Here is a 22,456-nt window from a genome sequence, read left to right as displayed (position 1 = left end):
ATGCATCTGCAGTCAAGACACAAGAATCACACACTGGGACAGGATTTAGTGTCTCAGAATCTTATACCCGTCATTCTTTTTTACGCATTTAAAAACTAAATTCTTAATAGTTCAGTGTAACGCGCATCAATAAAGAATCCCCCCCAGAGATATTTAGAGATTAATAAAGGAAACTTTCCGACCAATCATCAAGGAAATAGTACTTCTACTGAGTGTAATAAAACATTGATTTCTCTAAACGTTCATAAACTAGACTTCATCATTAAAGAACGCTACTGTGCCGTAGTAATCCTTACATTAGTTTTCACTTGAGATGCGAGGTGCGTGCAATTGTCGGCGGAACACGTCACATCGCCCGAATATCCTTTCCATGATATATTCCCCCTTTATGATTTTTGATTCTAAATTCTCTCTTAGAACTTCCAGTTCTTAAAATCCACTTTGCGCCCGCAGTTTGAACAAAAGCACCTCTCTCTGCGCTGATAGGCTACCAGACACTCGTGACCAGTGTTGGGCAAGTTACTTCCAAAATGTAATACATTAGATTACTAGTTACTGTCATTTAAGAGTAATTAGTTATATTACAATATTACTGTCTCTGAATTGTAATGCGTTACACTACTTTTGCATTACTTTTGAGTTACTTTCACCAAAATAACAGCGGAAGTTTGATTTGGCAGCTAGCTTGTGAATTTCACCACCGGATCAATAAAGTCTCCTCTTTATCCATACATCATAGATTATTCATATTTTGTATAATTAATATAAATATGCAAAGTAACTAAAGCTATACAAAATAGATAAGTAAAACGTATAATAGGCAAGTAGGAGAAAATGAAAATACTCAATTAAAAGTACAGCATTGTTGTAAAATGTTTGTTTATAGCACTTCAATAAGAAATTCATGTTGTTTAGTTTAAAACACTCTAAAGGAAATGTTCAATTATAGTGTGATTAAAACTCACTATTTACATTATTTACAGTACTTGATTTACAGCTGATTTGTGAAAAGGTAGCCTACACAACCTTATTTAACAGTAATTTAGTTTTACTGCGAACCGTCACAGGAAGTGCTTTTATTTTGAAGTAGGCTACACGGAAGTTGTCTGTTGTGTAGCCTACTCTTGCTAGCTTACTGAGATGCAACATGTCCGTCAGGCTCAAGTTGTTCACTTTCTTGTTTGTAAAACTGCAACATATTGAACAGTAAATGGTCACAGTAAAAGACAAGTGTTTTTGGTCGTCTTTCGAAGCCATTACACTACAGGCATAGTTACTGTCGGTACACGATCCGTTCTGCCTGCACGATCCGTTCTGCACATGCGCAAAATGTTCGCGCATGCGCGGTTGTACGAGGATTTACGACACTGCACGATCTGTTCCACGCTTCCGGTCGACAGCCAAGCTAACGTTAGTTTAGCTAACAGCTAATTCGGCTAACTGCTAGCTGAGACAGCATGTAATAACTTTAAAAGACCCTCAAAATAAAACTTGAAAATAAACGTTGACATATATAACAAACACCTAACATATATAACAGCTGTTACGTCAGTTCTACTTTACTTGTGCTCATTTAAAATACAATCACTCAATACTTGTCTTTATTGTTATTACTGTGAAGTCTTAATTTAGCTGTAGCCTGCTTTTCACATTACGTTTGAGTTAACGTTATTTTAGACTGAATCTAGCTGTCAGCTAGCGGTTAGCCGAATTAGCTGTTAGCTAAACTAACGTTAGCTTCCCGGTGGAGGCTAGCCATAGGCTAGCGTGGAACAGATCGTGCAGGTCGTATGGATACGTAAAACAGTATTATCTTGCGCATGTGCAGAACGGATCGTGCAGGCAGAACGGATCGTGTACCGACAGTTACTCTCTACGGCTGATAAAATGCAATGATATTTACGTGTATTTACCTCAACATTAATTCCCAACATGTTTATATCTGTCAGCTGCTGACGTACTGTCACCTGTTGGGACATACATGCTGTCCGTACTGTCTCTGGTTCTGGCTCTGACCACGGGAACAGAAACAGGACAGCTCACTTCAACGCAGCGTAATAACTCCTGAAAATAATATCCATCTCGCAAATGTATTTGTCTCTGCAGTCATCTCAACCATCGAATACAGCGACAGGAAAATAATACGGCTTTTTTTTTTCCTGTGAAGAAATGTGTCGCGGTGTTGGTGAATTCTTAAAAAAACCAATGCACCACTAAATGTTGCGTTAAAATGCATTGTAACTCGCGTTACTGAGACTGTAACGAGTATAATATTACCGAAATTTAATTAGTAATGCGTTATATTACTGCGTTACAGCAAAAAGGAATACATTACTGTAATTGCGTTACTTTTGTAACGCGTTACTCCCAACACTGCTCGTGACGTTTTGTTTTGGTCAGAGATCAAAGACAAACAGTAACATTCTGAATGTGACGTCAGCATTCCATAATTCCTTTGACAGAATCAGTCAGCAGGCTTTCAGATGAGATGTATTAATACAACAATCACACTCGATCCAGAAAGACATCTTTTAGAAATGGCTCCAACAATACCACTTTACAACAAAACCAATTTTCAGATAGAAGAACAGGAAGTTCTGCCTACTACGTCAGGTGGCTACCTGGTAGAGACCTTTCTGGGGGAGGGGAGGTTTGGGAAAGTGGCCAGATGCCTAAAACTAAAAACCAATGAGAAGATGGCGCTGAAGATTGTGCGGACTGACGCAGGCACGACTGGCAAAAGAGAGGTGGCCATGCTAAGAAGACTCAGGAAGCTTGACGAAGACAAGAACAACTTGGTCAGGATGACCGAGTATTTTAGGCACAAAGGACACTACTGTCTGGTGTTTGAAATGCTTGACACGAGTCTGCACGATCTGATGAAAGAGAGGAACTCCAAGCCGCTGTGTTTGTCTGGGATCAGAGTGATCTCCCAGCAGATGCTGGTGGCTCTGAATGCCCTCAAGAGCATCGGCCTGCTGCACACAGACATCAAACCAGACAATGTGATGCTGGTTAACCACAAGCTGCAGCCCTTCAGGGTGAAACTGATTGACTTTGGTTTGGCTGCTACAGTTTCCACAATGTTCCTTGGCACCATTCAGGCCCTCGGCTACAGGGCCCCCGAGGTCATCCTGGGCCTCCCATTGGACGAGGCTGTAGACATGTGGTCTCTGGGCTGCGTTTTGGCCTTCCTGTACCTGGGCAAGCACCTGTATCCAACACACTGCGAATACGAGGTGATGAGAGTGATCGTGCAGATGCAGGGTCAGCCCGGCGATCGCCTGCTGAATAACGGGATTAATACCAGGAACTTTTTCAGCAAGAACAAAGAGTTCTCCGTTCCAAAATGGAGGCTGAACACTCAAAAGGAATACAAGCTCAAAACAGACTCCATGACCAAATGCCGCAATGGCATTTACGACAAGTTGAACAGTCTGGAGGACGTGGCAAGGTTCCACCCAACAGTGAAGCAGGCCACCGAGTATGATGACACACTGGCTTTTTTAAGCCTCCTCAAACGGATGCTGCATGTGGATTGTAAAAAGAGAATCTCCCCCAGCGAAGCTCTTGGGCACCGTTTCATCACAATGAGACACTTACCTCGTCACACTCACGACCGCTCTTATGTGACTGCAGCACGTTCCACCCTCAGAGACTGCGGACTGTCGAAGCAGTCGTCAGTCCAGTTCAAGCGCTTTGTAACGTCCAGCGAAGCGGTACATTGGAATGAAGCGTCCATTGCTAACTCGAATGACTCACTATCAGCCGATGAAGAAACTGCTGCTGGCCCTAATGAGGCAGCTTCACCCGCCTCTGTTACCCATCATTCAGACGGGGTCAACGGCAGCAGTGATAACGAGACCTACAGAAGCCTCGTCGAAGTCAAAACCTGGAAGTTTTTCAAGATGGCCTGGCGGTTCTTCACTAGGATTTTTAAGTTTGTACGTTGCTGCAGAGGTGATGTTACAAATGAAAGACACGCCACATCTGAATGAAGACATATCGTCAGCCAACACTCACTGCACAGCAAGAAGGTTCGGGGTTGGAACCTGCCTTCCTGCATAGAGCTGTGGACGTCCTCCCCATGGCTACGTGGGTTTACTCCGGTTCCCCTCTCTCCCACAGTCCAGGCACAAGCAGAATAGGTTTACTAGTGCCTACAGAAGTGACCCTGAAAACTATATGTGGGTAGAGATAATGGATTGATTATGAATGAAAATAAAATATAAATAAAAAACAATATTGAGTTTTGTCATCAATATTGTCATCAGGAATTAGTTCATATCATTAAAGGAATTTTAATCCAGCTCTGTTTCATCTCAGTGTGGGCATTGTGTTAAGATGATGAAGTGTTTGGCCTCCCTCCGAGGTGCCAGTGCACGGAGGAGTGGACGTCCGCATGACATTTTTCGCATCATACTCTGCTGCTCTGCTCGGCGGGGAGCTCTGTGCACTGGCACTGGAAGCCAAAGACCGTTACTGCCGTGACAGAGCTGGATTTAAATAAGCAAAATATCCTTTTAAATGAAAAGCTAAGTCTTATTTTGTCTACTGATATACAGGTTGGTTCTGTTTAAACTTCTATTTTCTGAATGGTCGGCAGCACGGTGTCTGACTTCAACTCAGAGCGTGTGGTTTGCATCCCTTCTCTCTCACAATCAACGATGGTTTTCATGGCTTATTTTAGGAGGCAAGGACTTGTTCAGTGTCACTATGTCAAGTCTGCCATTGTATTTGTATTTCACATGTAAGCTCATTCTAAAATGTTAAAACTTGAACTCAACTGTGAAACCTTATTTCTGCCTAAGTCACGTTCGATACGTTTTCACTGGCAATGGTGTTTGTTTAACAATGAAGAGAACAACTCCCATTATCCCACACAACTTCACAAGGTCATCAAAATGTCCATCTTTCTTAATATTGTTTTGAGTGAGAGACCCTTAGTGGCAGAACATGACACATTGTATGTTTGAAGTGTGACTTCTGTGGAAGTAAAGGTTCTTTCAGGTCCAATTAAGTGGCTGGTTCAGATGGGTTTTAATCATCAGAAGTTAACAAAAAGCTGTAGAATTCTCTCTTTTATACAAGGTTACAGGAAGCAACTGAATAAACTAAAGCTGAGAAGAAATTCATTCCCAAGACTGTCCGAGGAGATTTGCATAGACATAGGGTCTGCTTAAACTAATGAAAAAGTTCTTTGATTAGGTCAGGTGTGAGGAGCTGATTTAGGCTCTGAACAAAAGGTCTCACTCAGTGATCATGGGGAATGCTTCCTCTTGACACCAGGCTAAGACAAAAGGCAGACAGCTTAATTAAATCAGGATACACTAACAGTTGATTAAGTCAAATAGTTTCAGCACAGTAGAAATGTCTATAAGAACAGCAAGGACTTGATCAGGTTTATTACAGCTTCTCTACCATTTTATTTCCAATGCAGTGTCCCAGCTATTTTTCAATTGTCAGTTTAGGGAAAATGTCATCAGGTCACTTTTTTGTTTGAATGAATTGTTTTTTGTTTGCACTGAGTCCCCGTTATCTGTCTCACCATGACTAATGATTAAAGGGAAGGTCCCCAACTCCATTACATTGGAATACTGAATGCAGACACATGCAAACTCAAACACAGAAAACTCAAACACGCACTTGAGTGTAAAGTTCCAGTTGCACACTAAGGCTTTGCTTTTTGACCCCCCGCTATAAATTTTATTTTCACGCCAGTGTGACAAATCCCCAGGCTCTAGTCCTGTCTCACACTGGGACACACAGGAAGAGAAAGGAAGGACAATTTATCCAATGAACATGAAGAGGTGATGGGATTAAATATTTTCAGACAAACCCGTTTTAGGGGAATAATCGAATGTAGCTGCATGTCAACTAGGAATGCCTACAAGTAGCTCAGCGTTAAGTACAGCACAACAGGACACCTGCCTAATATGGAACAAGAAGTTCTTGTGCATGTGTGGGGGTTTGCATGGAGACTCCAAAACACCAACAACAGGAATGTGTTCATTTCACCACGCTACTTTGTTACTGCTGAACCCCGGTGTGCGTTCTTGGACCAGGATCAATAGATTGAGAGTAATTCTTGTGCCTGTCAGCAAAAAAACAATGCAATTTGTCAGCTGTCTTGGCACCGTGTCAGGAAATGTTTGACTGTGTGACCCCGGGGCCCAGTGGGAGGGGCACATGAAGGAACGCTATATAAATGTCCTGGCAGCAGCACAAGGCCTGAGGATAGCGCCACACACACACACCTCCAGCAGAGACAAGGTAGGACCATGAGTGTAGTTTCACTTTGAAATATAGTCACAGGTGAGGGTGATATTACACTCTGTTTTTACGCATGAATTACAAATGGTGGACTTTAAATTAAACAAAATAGAGGATGTGTTGAATTTATTTGTCATATATCCTTGTAAACTGAATATCTTTGGGTTTTAGACAAAAATACATTTGAGGACGTCACCTTAGACTCAAAACAAAAAACATTTTATAGACTAACAATTAAATGAATACGCAATTGGCAGATTAACCATCATGTAGCGTAGGAGCATTACATTTAAAGAACATTTCACATTTATTTTGTCATTTCTTGCATTGGTGGAATCTGGACTCATGATTTTACTCTGATGAAGTGATGAGCTTTCACACAGTCATCTACCAATAATTCAGTTTCTGACTCTCCCAACAGATGAATGTTCCAGTTCTTCCTTCCATTCTGCTGCTCATCTCTACTGCTCATGCCTTCCAGTACACGGAGCTTGCACAGTACATTGACAGCCATCAAGAAGAATATGTGGAGGTACAATATCATTTTTCCTCTTCTTTTGGCAATACTTCAGAGCCGAGTCCAGGCACTGCAGAATCCAAGCATTAGAGATGTAAAATTAACACCACGGAGATTGTAAGTCCTACTGAGCAAACTCCTAAACGTAACTAGTCCAGGTTCACAACGTTGACGACATGTTTAAAACTAACTTAAACTTGAATGAATGGTCACGTGATTAAAACGGCCACCGCGCGGCAAAGTTACAAGTCACTTGGTGCCTACAAAGTTTTCAAAATCCCTTTAAAACCTTGCACAGTGATAATGGCTTTTAGAGATCATTTTAATAATCCAAACCATTTAGTAACGGTGCTCAGACAAAGTTGGTGGCAAAGAGACTTGAAATGGAAATACTTTTTAAATCCTCAACACTTACACATGATCTTAAGTATATGTTAGAGCAGAAATCTGATCATTTGAACTTGATTGTTTCACCTTAGATTCCTTGGTTTAAAATGAAAGAGAACATTTTAGTCAAGTAGTGAAGTAATGTGGAGGATTTTACACGATGGCAGAAGGATTTTGTTTTGAGTGTTGTGTCTGTGTGTGTTTCAGGCTCTAAGGGACTGGATTGCAATCGAAAGTGACTCCAGCAACGTCTTAAAGAGAGCCGAGCTGCACCGCATGATGGACATGACGGCTCAGAAGCTAAGGCTGATGGGAGGGACTGTCGAGCTGGTGGACGTCGGAGAACAAGAAGTCAGTGACAGAGCTTTCTCTCCTGGCCCCTCTGGGCCTTTTTTATTCTTTATAATAGCTGCAATACTGAGATATTATATAAATAATCATCATCCTACCTGGTTAGTAAATATTCTGGTTCTGGTTGGCTCGTCATCAGGGAGGGGGACAGAGGCTGTCAGAGTTTGTGAGGAAAGTTTAGTGGACTGGAACAGTTCAGGCAGGGTCACACAGGCCCCAAGAGGGGCCGGCAGAATACAAGGTCCAAAAAACAGGCTCAGAACAAGCAGATATGTAAGGGTTAATGCCCGGCGAGGTGTCCATTATCAGTAATGTATGGACAGCTAGAAGGGCATTAAGATTAGGAGGGCTTCAGAGGGGCCCGCTTATGCCATGGTCACTTGCCTAATAACATTAATTTATTATATTTTTAAATGTTTTACAGTCAAATCTAAAGTTTTTTCAAACAATAACTCTGTTTCTCCACCTGATGGTTTGACTTATAGCCTACCTGGAACAAACATTCCCATCCCATAAAGTTCTATGCAATGCACACATTGTTCACTGCTCCATATTTCTTATAATGATTATAATAATATGATCCATATTTCTTAATATAATGCTACACACTGTGGATATTTGAGAGATTGAAATTGTGCAGTGTGTGTACTTTGCTGTTGCAACACATGGAAGCAAAGTATGTGCACATGCTGGAGGGACACTGCAGCAGTCCATGCTGATGTTAACTCTGCTTTAATGTCTGCAGCTTCCTGACGGCCAGACGTTAGCGTTGCCTAAAGTGGTGACGGCTCAGTTTGGCAATGACTCAAACAAACTCACAGTGTGTGTCTACGGTCATGTGGATGTCCAGCCAGCGAAGCTAGAGGACGGCTGGGCAACAGATCCCTACAACCTGACTGACATCAATGGTAACAGCCTTTAAGCTCCAGGTCCTGCTGCGCAGCTCAAACCCCACAGAACGCCATTTTACATTCTTGTAAGAGAGAGAGACAGAGAGACAGAGAGAGAGAGAGAGAGAGAGAAAGAGAGAGAGTGCAGCGATGGTTGAGCAAGCTGGAGAGGTTGAAGAGTGAATGAACAAGAACAAAGCAGTGAATCAGAGGAATAAAACTTTATTTTTATATTGTTTCACAGCAGCTATGTTCTATGAACAAACACACGCGCGCGCACACACACACACACACACACACACACACGCACACACACACGCACACACACACACACACACACACACACACACACACACACACACACACACACACACACACACACACACACACACTTGTGTTGCGTATCTTAATGCAAACAGCGTTTCACATCCATAACTAAACAGAAAGTACTTCACATTACACAGGTTTGAAACATCCCATCTAATCTCCAGTGCCCCACACACACACACACACACACACACACACACTCACAGAATGACTCTTGTGTCTGTAGGTAACCTGTATGGAAGAGGAGCGTCAGACAACAAGGCTCCAGTTTTAGCGTGGATCCATGCTGTGGAGGCTTACCAGGCCCTTAACATGGTGAGATGTTCATTTGGGCTGTTTATGCATGCTACAAAAAGTCACATGTGTAAGGGGGGCTGCAGAGGCACTGAGACCTCAGACCAAAGGACGGATTAGAGCGCTAATTTGCAAATCATCTTTGCCATTAAAACACTTTAAATTCAAAGAGGGAAACAGAGCGTGCAGGCAAGACAGACCTAAAAGATGACTCCTATTTATTTCAGCAGACTGAGTAAAACACTCGACACATAACTGCACCCTTAGAGAGAGAGTGAGAGCCAAGAGTCGAGCTTCAGCCAGACTGACTAAGTCACTGCTGTTTTTTGCTAAGTCACTGCTGTTTTTGCTAAGTCACTGCTGTTTGTGCTAAGTCACTGCAGCAGTCTGCCACCGCCATCCTCTCTGCCACTTATCCTGGGAAACAAAGCACACCGGGTTAGGCCTGATCCAGATGCTGGGTGCATTAAGGGGAAAGGAAGTGTGTTGCACACGCGGTTATGGCTCCTGATATTAGTTCCTCAAAGCCTGTTGTAACACCATTACAAATTTCAAAAAGGCTTGTCATCCAAAACCAGCTGTTTTTTCAGATGAGAGCCCCACTGATCTGATGCAGTCTCCTGTCTGTCCACCAGGAGCTGCCGGTCAATGTGAAGTTTGTCATCGAGGGCATGGAGGAGACGGGCTCTAACGGCCTGGACGCCATGATCATGGCCCAGAGAGACACCTTCTTCTCCGACGTGGATTACATCATCATCTCAGACTGCGGCTGGCTGAGCCGGCGGCCCGCCCTCACCTACGGCACCAGAGGCAACTGCTACTTCTTCGCTGAGGTTGTGTATGCACACACACACACACACACACACACACACACACACACACACACACACACACACACACACACACACACACACACACACACACAGAAACACACATCCAAACTGAAACATTCAGCTTCAGATAAGTTGTTGGTAATCCTTCAGTCACTCAGCTCTTCCGTGGTGTGTTTTCAGGTTGAAGGACCTAAACAGGACTTACATTCTGGTGTTTATGGAGGCACAGTGATTGAACCAATGACTGACCTCATTGGCATTCTGGGTGAGTGTATTTTTAGGTAGTACGTACATTAATGAATTCACTCACTCAATCACTCACTCACTCACTCACAGGAAGATAAGACACTGGACCTGAGATCAGTAGGGCCTCAGCACCATGCCAGGTACCTGCAGGGCACATTTTGAATTTGACTGTTAACCTTTATTGAAAGTTTTTCACATATCTTTCTAAAGTGAGACCTGAGCAGAATGGCAGCATAAACTAGTCAGGATAAGGCTAGGATTATGTTATGTATTTCATAAAGACCAAAACCAACAATGTGTTAGTCACCTCTTAATACTTTGGGACATCCTGTCTGTGGCTCTCAGCTCCAAGCCCAGTGGTTCTTACTGAGGAGATACATCTTCAAAACAGGTCACCAATAGTATCACTTTAAAAGTAATTTCCTCAAACAGCTGCTCACTCTAGTTTTTCATTAAACAATCAGGAGGAAATAGTGACTTTGTTGAGGACTATTTTCAGCTGCAGATGAATCCACATGTGGAGCTGTAGTGAGTATTAGTGTCACCAGGACGGTGTGTGTGTGTGTGTGTGTGTGTGTGTGTGTGTGTGTGCGTGCGTGCGTGTGTGTGGGACTGTCAGAACACAGTACAGTGTGAGGCTCACTGATGGTTTTTATGATCCATCAGCTGTTATACACACAGTTAAATGAAGCTCATGAATCATTTTAATGTGCTGTGTCTGATATATATTGGCAGGCAATCCACCAACGTATTATTGAAGCTATCATAAGATTTAACACCTTCAAGCACTCTTTTAGCACTTAGCCCTGATTCACTGTGGGACACTTAGCTCTTTATAAGATTAACACATCTGTTTAGGAACATGCACCACTTTTTTAGTAAACAGAGCATATTTCCGAGAAAACTGTGCATTTAATGAAATGACCACAAACTAACTGAGACGAAGACCGGAAGCTTAGAGTTCATGTATTCGCTCCTCTCTGCATTATTCTGTTTCAGGCACTTTAGGTCTGTGACATTGTGTATGATTAATATTACTTCACTTCAGTTCTATACAGCACAATTTATGCATTAACACATTTTTTAAAAGAGTTTGCAAGATTTTTTTGCTTTTGCAAGAGATGTATAATGTGTTGCTGGTTTGGCGTAACTTGTGGTCTTAGACACACTGATCAGCCCCAGTGGTACGATCCTGATTCCCGGGATCAGGGAAGCTGTGGCCCCTCTCTCTGATGATGAATGGAAAATGTATCAGGACATCCAATTTGACATCGAAAACCACAAGAACAAGACCGGTGTCAACCAGCTCATGTACAACAATAAGGTAAGCGTATAATCTTAAAACAATCTACTTTAAGACAACGTGGACACAAGATTAGTGACATTGTGTGTTTCCTGCAGGTGGACCTGTTGGCTCACATGTGGCGCTACCCCACTGTCTCCATCCATGGCATCGAGGGGGCCTTCTCAGACCCTGGCACAAAGACGGTCATCCCTGCTAAGGTTACTGCCAAGTTCTCCATTCGACAAGTTCCCAACATGGACCCTGCTATGGTCAAGAAACAGGTAAACAGGATGTGGAGGCTCTGAATCAGGTCTTTCCTCTCATAAAGGGCCTCTCCTCTAATCTGGTTGCTTTGATGCTGTAGGTAACAGACTACCTTCACTCAGTGTTTGCCAAGCGAAAGAGTCCCAATAAGCTGAAAGTCACGATGGTGATCGGGGCCAAGCCTTGGCTGGCCGACCCTCAGCATCCTCTCTACGAGGCCGGGAAGGCTGCTGTGAACAGAGGTACACAACACATTCAACACCTTCAGTATCACTAGCTCTCTGAAATTAGTAGGAATAGGCAAAAAAGTTCTCAAGTAGCCTAATGTACCTGTACATCACTGAAGTACCTTAGTGAATGTACTCATAATCCCACATGTGCAGTATAAATGAGAGGTAGACTAAAGGCTCTGACACACCAACCCGACGACCGACCATCGGCAGAAAAGGCAGTTGGACTGACTGCCTCCCCGAGTTGGTCAAAAAAGTGCCTCGGAACACACCGAAGCGGCGCCAACTTGAGCGTACGTTCTGCGCGTGCACGAGACCTAATACGTCTCCATAACAGCAGGCGGCGCTAATCTGTATTGTCGCCCAAAAAATGAAAACCGGCAGCTGATTGGACGAACGCGTCACGTGGCTCTGGCTTCTCCCGAATTTCAAAGCCAGACCATAATGGCGGCTCGTTCGGAATACGATCTCGTATTTTATGAAGATAGTTCACCGTTTCTGAAAACATTTTAAGCGAGAAATATGCCATGCAGTTGCAGAATCTGTCTTCATTTCAGATCGACAAAGGTCAGTTTAAAAGATTTTCGTCAGATTATGAGAGGCGTTCGTCACGCTCGTCCCACTTGTTATTTCCGGTAATTGGTCATTGAGTCCGAATGTAACCGAAGGTAACGGACGACCGTCAGAAAAGAGTGAAATCCAGCGGAATTTCCGATGACAACGGAGCAATCCCGGAAGTGGAGCCTCATGGATATAAACTACTGATCTTTTACCCCATGTTAGATTGTTGGATAATATGCCTCTCTGTTTACTGCTTCATGACATCTTGCATACTGTGCTAGATACCTGAGAGCTTATGTCCGTTACACTCTACCTTCTCCAGTTTTTAACACAGATCCTGACTTGATCCGCGAGGGCGGGACCATCCCTATCGCCAGAACCTTCCAGGATGTGACGATGAAAAGCATCATCATGATGCCCATCGGAGGCTTTGATGACGGGATGCACTCCCAGAATGAGAAAATGAGCAGGTTTGACTCCACTGGGTTTCTATTTCATTTTAGATTTTTAGCATTGTCTTTATTTAAAAGGGACAACGCACATTAAAGGACAATTCCGCTGCAAAACGAACCTAGGGGTTAATAACAGATGTGTACCCACTCTGTCGTTCTCTGGGACATGTTTTCATGCTAATCTAATGTGTTTGTAGCTTGAAACAAGCTAGCGCGGACCGCTGATTAGCTTACAACGCTAGTATTCGGGGCACAGGGAAAGCAAAAACAAATTGCTATTTATACCATTAAAAAGGCTCAAAATATCACCACACTTCAACGGTAGCATAATGAGGGTCCCTAAATGTTAACCAAAGCATTGAGAACTTTATAAGTGTACAGACAGTTTATTAAAAAGATAGTTTAGGAAGACTGTAGCTCCCAAGACGGCGGCCTATACGAGAACGCGACTGTCTTTATAATCTATCTTGAGATAGACATAGAGAGACATGTAACACAGATAGAGACATGTAAATGTGCCAGATTTAGCAATACAGGCTAATTTTCATCTGCAGTCCCTAGCAGGTGAATGGCTTATGCTACAACAATACAACAAATACACATAAAACAAGAAAGACATAGGCATAGACAAGTAAAATGACACAACCACTATTCCAGATTATGACAACTGGCAGATTGATGAGAAAAACATAACACAGGTATCATACACAGCAGGTAAAAGTGCACAGACACACATTGGAATGCATCAACAACACATAAGCAGACACAGAGACACTACTGTCGCGATAAAGACAAACACATTATTCTGGATTATGGCAGCATATTTGATTAGTCAATAACCAATGTTTTATGGATTTGGAGAAGGATTTGATAGATGTGATGTTCCTTAGTTCTGTGGGTATGGTATTCTATGTACGGGCTGCTCGAAAGGAAAAAGCCGACTGGAACAGGAAGTTCTAAATAAAAAACTTTGTTAGTTCATCTTTTCTACTGAGTCTGTTGGGTGTGAAGATGAACACAGGCTGCAGCAGAGGAACATTTCATCAGACGGTCTTATCCTCTCTTCATCATTGAATAATGCTTTAGCCTATAACTTTCACCATGTGTTAAACACATGTGGCTGCAGGCTCACAATCCGAATCCGAAAGTTTTACTAGGTAAGTAGCTTACTTAGAATGTGTGTTGGTTGAAGGTGCATACATCAAAACAATATAAAATAAACAAACAATGAATACAGAATCAAATAACGCATACATACTGTACATATAACTATTGAGCATTAATTGGGTATGTGCAGAATGTACAAAAATGTAGAGGGATGTGCAAAAGTTCAGGATATAAAGAATGTGCCCCCTGCACATTCTTTATATCCTGAACTTTTGCACATCCCTCTACAGGATGTAGGATCAATGTGGAATAGGGAAAAAAATATTAACAATGCCACTAACCCAACACGAGAAAGTGACATCAGCTTCTGGAGAAGAGAGAAACAGAACAGATGGCTGACAGGGTTCACCCGCTGGATGCTGTGAGACCTTTAAAGTGTGGTGGAAGTTTTACTGGCTGGCGTAACAGGGACTAGATCTTTCATGTTTGGGACTTTGAAGAATGAATGAATGAATGAATGAATAATTTTATTATTGTGTCATGCACACGCAGAAAAAGTATGTCCAGCTCAAACGGGCTTACACAACACCATTATTTATAACAAAGGACCAGATACCAGAATAGCAACATAAATTAAACAAATACACCTTCTTCTTTTTGCCAATATATATTAAATCTAAACAACCACTCCATTTGGTCGTCATCAGTACACCAGAACATTTTAGGATTTTGAACAGACATTTCATGTAAGATAAGTCTGTAAACAATGGTGCAGGTCTGTAGAAAGTGATGTAAATGAGGCTTTATATTGGCCCATATATGCTTTTGTTACCGTGAGTGTGCAGAAACGTCCAGTCCAACATCTTTTTAACCCTTTCCTTGCTTTAACTTTCCCCACCCAGGTACAACTATATCGAGGGAACCAAGTTATTCGTCTCCTTCCTGTATGAAGTATCCAAGCTGAAGAAGACCAGCGTGTGATGAGCTCTTCTGACACAAGCCTGCTTCATATTTTCACTGTGACTTTATCTTCCTTCCATCCACTGTTCTGTGTGCTGCTAAGCTTGAATTTATCTGCATCTGTAAAATCTATCTATCTATCTATCTATCTATCTATCTATCTATCTATCTATCTATCTATCTATCTATCTATATATGTCTTTACTGTAAGTGTGTGTGATGTAATAAAAGCTGTAGGCCTACAATGCAACATTTGTGTTCTTTTTATTATGTCAGAAAGTGTCCAAATGTCCCTTGATGAGTGTTACAGTAATAATGAGACAAAGACAGTGATATTGTTCCTTCAGTCACGAGGTGTTTATTTACCACTCAAACATTTACTGAACACTCATTTCAGAGCCAAGACTGCAGGTCTAGACGGACAGACGTCGCTGTACGTCTGGACAGAATCCAGCCATTGTCTGATGTCAGAATCCTATTCAGCCAAAAGCATCTGCTCTACTGTGTACAAAACATTTTAACAAGTCATTTAGTCTCAAATGTAGGATTCGGAGAGAGAGAGGGGTATGACATGCAGCACAGGTTTCCATGTTCATAGCCTGCAAGATGCTGACACCTATTTTACTGTGAGAACGCCAGGTGAAAATACCTCGAGCAACTGTGACATTGTGTCACACCATTTCAAAAAAGAAAATAAGCTTATTATGAAATTACATATTTTTGCAATGAAATGCTAGCACATTCTGTGGACACACTGGTAATAATACAAAGATACAGTATCCACTTCCTACAGTTACAACACTTTGCAGATAGCAGTTACAGATCATTACAGGGCTCATCTCCACCTGTATTTCTATTGAATGGACACATATTGGCTTTACTCTGATGTGCAGTATCTGAGGAGTGTACACGTGTCACGCAGACAGCAGGAAGTGGTGGGGAGGAGCCCTGGTGTTGTGAAGAAGCCGTGTCACCACTTCAGCGGCCTGATTCACAACACCAGCTGACCCTCGCCACCTGCACTCACTCACACACTAGGGTCCATCGCAGAGGCATCGTCGCCGCCGACTCAGGGACAGAAACAAGCCAAAGATAGAGAGCATCAATCTGCAGTAGTGGACGGAGAATACTCACCTGCAGTAAACTCATGTCCACCACTGACTGCAGTGTAGGGAAGCTGGTTCCCAACCAGAAACCCCCTGACTGGACAGAGAGGCTAAAAGGGGCCGGGGAGCAGCATGGGGTGCAGTGCACGGCGTCTCCACTGGAAGGCAGCTTTCTCCTCTGCTCACTCACATGAGGCTGATGACACACCATGACTCCACCTGCAGAGAATAAGACACAAGCAGGAACATTAGCTTTCAAGTTAATAAAGTGTGTTTAATGAGTGTTTGAGCCATGGACATAAATCCCAGGGAACGTGGGAAACTGAAAACTGAAATGATGTGTGTGCTCATCTTAGCAGACCTCAGTGGGACTGTACAACACACGGCAGGCCTCACATGTAACAGTGCTCCATTTGGTTGCCTATTTATAAAGCGCTTTGGTATCGAGGACAGGGCTGTGATGGAGCTGAGAATAACTCTGGTTTCACAGCGGCACGCCTTAATCCACCTTGAAGCAGCCCGCTGTGTCTGAAAAGTGAAACCATGTCACAGTGATATGGGTATCACTTCAGTTTAACATGATGTCGTCTTATGATCAAGAGAAGGATTGTGGACAGTCGGGCTGGTATGATTTTCAGCTAAATAAAGTCATCTACAATAACAGAATTCATCAGTTTGTCATTCTATAACAATAAAACACATTTTCTTTAGATTGGAGTAAAGATAGACAACATCTGGTATGAGGCAGTGGTGGGGGAATCAGATTCTTTAGGACCAACAACACTGTAATAATACTCAATTACAAGTCAAAATACACTTAAGTATTTATTACGTAAAGTGGACGATGTCATATTATGTTCCTATATATTATGTAATTGAATTGTTACACCTAAGGGTCACTGAAGTGGTGGAGATGACCCTTTCCCCTCCCAGATGTATCCTGTCTGTCTTGGGTCAGGCACTAATGACAATTTTACATACTAAAAACAATGTTTGTGGTATTTCATAGGCTAATCATAAGTTGTAGTATGATTATGAGTTATGTTATAGGTTAATAATAAAAAAGCAGCATAAAATGCAATACCCAAGTACAAGTACCTCAAAGCTGTACTGCATTAAAGCTGCATTACTACAGTCGATTGTTTGACCACTTCGGGCCAAAGGAACAAGATAAAGGCAACACTGACATTTGATCACCTTACAATATGGCCGACACATCCAGCGGACACGCAGCAACATGACGGTTCATTGGGAGTCCTGATGTTTCACTTTAGTGTTGGTCTTTAGCTGCTAAATGCTCACGATGTTCCCCAGCTCTATGGTGCTGAGCTGGTAGTGTACACTGGCTCAGGATCTCTGTTTGGCTGGAAAATATCTGCTGCAGGTTGATGAGAGCACACTGAGGCTTGGAAAATAAAAGGCTGAAGGGGGGGGATGCAGAGTCAGGTAATGATCCTTCACATTACATTGAAGGATGCAGCTTTAAATGTAGTACTTGGGTAAGTATATATAGTTAAGTTCCACCATTGGCATTTAGTATTTAACAAATCACATTTTCTGAAAACTGCACCTGATGCAGAAAGCTCTGTATCATTCTAATGATGAGATGAGTCATGCTTGTGAGGTGTTGAGGGTTATTTGTGTGCATCTATGCAGACAGCTAGCTTCAATTAAAGATGAATGAGACACCTACATGAGCTAAACACCTCAAAACATTTCAAATATTTCCTGGCAGCACAGGAGGTACAGCTACCTCACTTACCTGCAGGTGAGTGAGGTAGCTGTACCTCCTGTGCTGCTGTGTTGACCACAATGTTCACAGTGTTCCACAGCTCTTGTTGTGAAATTGGTTTTAGCCTCTGACCACTCCATTAACCACTGGTTTGTCCATCTGCCTGACCGATCCAGGACGGCTCAGGCCTTTACTAATTCCTACACAAGCTTGCCGTGTCACACTCAACATAATGCCTTTCTCCTAATCCCTTTTTTATCAGGTTCGCCGGCCTTTCTGCTCAAGCTTTTGTGCCAAAAGAGAATTCTTTCACAGTTTCAATTAAACGGCTGGGCCGGCACAGCGGAAGCTGTTGGCCGACACCCAGTGTCCTTCAGACAGAGAATGTCACTGCACATAATGGAGAGAAACAATTCAGCGAGGAAGGGAGAAAATAGGTGAACTGCTGTTGTGTTTTTCACTTCAGGGCTGCCGAAAGCATGCGAAGAAATAAAGAAGGGCCACTCGCCTCACATACTGTATTTGCTGGTTCCAGAGAGAGCTGGAGGTTTGGAAGTTTTTCTTGGGGATGGAGCACAAAGATTAAAGTTACCATCAAAAGTTGCCTGAGGGATTATGAGCTGGAGCAGGCGGCGTGTGTGTATGTGTGTGTGTGTGTGTGTTCTCAGTTAAAGTGAGTTATTTGAAGACGTGCATCACAGTTTCAGTAAAGGTGAAGACAGTCAAGGATCTGAGCGTGAAGCTTCGGGGTAATGGCTAATTTAAATGCTTTCATTGATTTCCACTGTGATTGATCAGTGAGTAAAGTTCGTCCCTGTCTTCAGCTGCTCACATCTGCAGAGATCTGTGTTGTGTATGTGTTCATTTCAGTGTGTAGTAGTTTCTTTTCTTCCATCATCTTCCTTACAGCTCATCTATCCTAACACATCCACCCACATTACTCCATATTGCTCCAGTGCCCTCCTTTGGTTGCTTCTGAATGTTTGAAATGATCACAAGATTTTCCAACTGATCCTTTTCTTCCCACAGCATCCAAGCAAAGAACCAGATGTCATCCCTTTCAAATTCCTTCTACATTTTTTCAAATGCTTCTATTTAAAAAGCAATCAATTTTTTCAAATACACCGCACTTTCGCCGATTTCCACGCAAAATATGCGGGGCTTGCATGATTTCATAATCCCCGCATTTTCGTTGCAGAAAAGTGACATAATCTTAGCAGAAAGTTGAAAAATGTTGCGTTTACTTCACACAAGAGCCGCCATTTTCCCCTGTTGCCATGGGAACGTTATGAAGTGACGTAATTACGCGACGTGAACATCATCGAAAAGCTGCAAACCCCGCGATGAAGCCACGATGAAACCGCAGTTTTTGCAAGTTCCCGCAATTTTTGCAAGTTCCCGCAATTTCATCGCATAAAATTGCATAAATATCCCGCATATTCCATCGCATTTTTTAAGAAAACGTGCCGCATAATCAAGGATTTTTACCCGTAACAATCACAAAAAAACTCTGCATTTTTCTGGAAGGACTGGTCTTTGTCCCTCACACCTCTATAATGTCTGTCCAAACCTTCTTCATACTTAACCAGTCCTCCTGAGTCTGTCTCAAACCAAGCTGTCTGTCTGTCTGTCTGTGTCTCTGTCTGTCTGTCTGTCTGTCTGTCTGTCTGTCTGTCTGTCTGTCTGTGTCTCTGTCTGTCTGTCTGTCTCTCCTGTTGGTTTCCTCTGTGTTTTATTCAACTCAATATTCTGACTCCCCCTGAAACAAGATTCCTTCAACACAGGAACTGAAGGACAATGTATTCTCAAGGTGAGCATGATGCTTGATTTATATATTTATTGCAGGATGGTTTTACAGTTAGGTAAAAGTCTGTGTTTACTACAGTCTAAAACAAAATGTTCAGTTGACTAAATAAATGTTAAAAAAGTTAAGAATACAAACGGTCCGTGTACTTTTTCATTCATTCGATTTTCATTTCATAAACAGGTATTAAAAAACAAAAAACGAATGGTTATTTGATTTTTGTTTTAAAATACAACATTTGAAATTGAAATACAAGGCATTTTTTTCCTTTTCATGGTCAAAAGGGGATGGGAGAAATTAAAAATATGCTGTGATTTTCATTTTCTATTTCATATAAGAAAAATAAAATCACTCGAAAATAGAAATGAAAAAAGCCTGTTATTTTCATATTCAGAGACCGGATGTTGTCATTTCCAAGGCAACAGCGCCAGTGTAGCCTACCAGTGGTGCTTTCAGCCCAGGCTAAAATTACTCTGGAAACATACTCTTGATAATGCTTGGGGGGACTTTTATTTCATAATGTCACATTTATTTATTACCTCTCTCCCTGCCTTCCTCTGACTCTCTGTCTCTACCCGCAGCAGACAACTTCGCCCCAAGAGAGTCGAACCAGCTGAGGAAATACAATTTCAGTTCACGGCTGTAACGTTACCGTTACGCCACCATTACCAATCCCAGCAAACTTTCTGTTGCTTGCTGATCTGGCAGAGAGTCACCGGGGGTTCGGGATCAGATCATGGGGATCAGACCTCCGGTGCTGGGTCTAATATTCTAATATTAGCTGCTGCAGCTAGCTAGCAGCTAGCCTCCAGCCCTGTGACCTCGGTCCCTGCGGTTTGCTCCCCGGTGCTGACTGACTCTGGTCCGTCTGCAGAGCTGGCGTTACCCGCTCTAGCTGAGCTGGGACTCTGCCGCGCTCGTGTTTTAGTCATATTTTCTTTTGTTTGCAGATACTGATATGCTATGATGCACTGATGTCAGGGGTCCGTGTACTTGGTGGCCAACGGATTTTCGTTTTGAAAGGAAAAAAACAAAAACGAAAAACGGCCAGTTTCCCAATTACCATTAGTAAATAGGAAAACAAAAAACGGAAAACAACCCATTATTCGTTTTTTGTTTTGATATTAAAAAACGGAAAACGAAAAACAATCTCGTTATCCGATTGTCTTTGATGTATTTGTAGATGGAACTCAGAAATTAAAATACGTGTGTATAAGTCGTATTCCTTAATTTTGCATTGGTATTTTTTTCGTGACCTGGAAGTTACTCCCGCCCTTCAATAGCATTTATTGGCCAGTACTGCCTGTAAGATCCGTTCTGTGGATGCGCATAATTACGTAGTAGAAAACTAACAATGTCCCTGTGCGATTTGTAACTGTCGGTACACGATCCGTTCTGCCTGCACGATAGACTGTATATAAGTAACATGTGTCAACACTTTATGACCAAACATTACAACTTTTTTATTAAATCTTTTTTTATTAAATCTTTATTATACAATAGTCATAGCTACAAACATTCGAAACTTGTCACTGATCCAAAACCGTGTAGCGACATCGTTGTTGTGTTGTTTACGTTAATGTTTTTACCTAATACTTCGTTTTGACTAATAACCATAGACTGTCTATTATTAATGCGATGAAGTGTAAACGTACATAAGTGTCCTTTTGAAGATGGGATGACAGCTCTCCCAGCCACCACTGCTGTATACCACTATAGTAGCTACATGCTAACGGCAGTAAACACTATAGTAACTACATGCTAACGGTCATCTTAGCTGGCAATGTTGTTAAATTCTCCCCAATTCCGGGTCACATTCCTGCTGAAACATGTCCGATTGTGTAGTGTTTGGTCTGCGATTTTTGACGTTAGAAAGTGCTGCTTCGTTCCACTACAATCTAACGTTAGCATACTCATAGCTAACTATTGTAGCTGCATGCTAACGCGACATAGCGGAGCATATATAGCTAGCTATGTACGTATATAGCAGGACTTTGTACCGTAAAAAATCACCAATAAAGGCTTCTAAACCAAATACTAAACAAATACAAATACAGTAAAGTGACCGGAATTAGGGGTGAAATGTCCAGCACTGAGCTACATAATAGTTTGCTAGGAGTATGCTGGTCTCTCACAGAGATCTCATTTGTAGCCCTGTTTTTACCTGATACTTTCATAAAAGTACAAACACATGAAGTGAGAGGTATACACATGCTTAAACTTTATTTAAAACATGGTTAACCTGAAGCAGGACGGAGTCATGACTTATAACACCAAAACAAGGCTTCTAGCTCAGGCTAGCTAGCGTTAGCAAATTACCTTCAAAGTTGTAAAGAAATGACGAAACGTAAAATTTGAAGCCTTTATTTAATTTGCTACATGGTGTTGTACTGGATGGCCGGACGACCTCCGTATATCATTAACAGATACTTTAGGCAACTCCAGCAAACACCTTGTAAACTTCATCTTTGCCATCATAACGGTCTACTGTCACTGTCTAATGTTTTCTTCCGGTAACCGGGAATGTCCAAACATCCTTATGCCAATGCGTGCATAGAGCTGTGAAGTTTGCCGGTGTTCGCGCAAGCGTAGAACTGATCAGGCAGTGCACAGAACGGATTTTACAGGCGGTACAGATCGGGTACTGACAAAGGAATAAGATTTATACACACATTTTAATTTCCGAGTTCCATCTACAAATACATCAAAGAAAATCGGATAACGAGATTGTTTTTCATTTTCCGTTTTTTAATATCAAAACAAAAAACGAATAATGGGTTGTTTTCCGTTTTTTGTTTTCCTATTTATTAATGGTAATTGGGAAACTGGCCGTTTTT

General features: G+C 42.1%; 2 protein-coding genes and 2 long non-coding RNA genes across 4 annotated transcripts; 3 read left to right on the top strand and 1 right to left on the bottom strand.

Annotated features, from left to right (window-relative positions):
- Nucleotides 1–2,394: 2,394 nt before the first annotated feature.
- Nucleotides 2,395–4,198, top strand: LOC116066642 (homeodomain-interacting protein kinase 3-like). Its single transcript, XM_031322841.2, has one exon. The coding sequence runs from the start codon at nucleotides 2,484–2,486 to the stop codon at nucleotides 3,996–3,998; it is 1,515 nt and encodes a 504-aa protein (XP_031178701.1). The 5' UTR covers nucleotides 2,395–2,483; the 3' UTR covers nucleotides 3,999–4,198.
- A 1,817-nt stretch (nucleotides 4,199–6,015) lies between these two features.
- On the top strand, nucleotides 6,016–15,229 carry zgc:114181 (uncharacterized protein LOC619255 homolog). The gene is made up of 12 exons (XM_031322837.2): nucleotides 6,016–6,273; nucleotides 6,695–6,805; nucleotides 7,385–7,528; nucleotides 8,274–8,436; nucleotides 8,972–9,060; nucleotides 9,675–9,872; nucleotides 10,053–10,137; nucleotides 11,282–11,442; nucleotides 11,520–11,684; nucleotides 11,768–11,909; nucleotides 12,781–12,928; nucleotides 14,920–15,229. Exons 1-12 carry the CDS (start codon nucleotides 6,190–6,192, stop codon nucleotides 14,996–14,998), a joined length of 1,569 nt encoding a protein of 522 aa, XP_031178697.1. The 5' UTR covers nucleotides 6,016–6,189; the 3' UTR covers nucleotides 14,999–15,229.
- LOC116066667 lies at nucleotides 10,144–10,394 on the top strand. Its single transcript, XR_004109011.1, has 2 exons — nucleotides 10,144–10,305; nucleotides 10,361–10,394. It is a non-coding gene; the product is annotated as an uncharacterized LOC116066667 (long non-coding RNA).
- Nucleotides 15,230–15,310: 81 nt separating the features above from the next.
- LOC118496195 lies at nucleotides 15,311–20,897 on the bottom strand. Its single transcript, XR_004898686.1, has 3 exons — nucleotides 20,887–20,897; nucleotides 18,157–18,164; nucleotides 15,311–15,852 (listed from the first exon to the last, which is right to left on the bottom strand). It is a non-coding gene; the product is annotated as an uncharacterized LOC118496195 (long non-coding RNA).
- Nucleotides 20,898–22,456: the final 1,559 nt, after the last annotated feature.

This window comes from Sander lucioperca, chromosome 10 (genome assembly GCF_008315115.2).
Source record: "Sander lucioperca isolate FBNREF2018 chromosome 10, SLUC_FBN_1.2, whole genome shotgun sequence".
In the NCBI taxonomy this organism is placed as follows: Eukaryota; Metazoa; Chordata; class Actinopteri; order Perciformes; family Percidae; genus Sander; species Sander lucioperca.
This window is presented reverse-complemented; position numbering and strand designations above follow the sequence as displayed.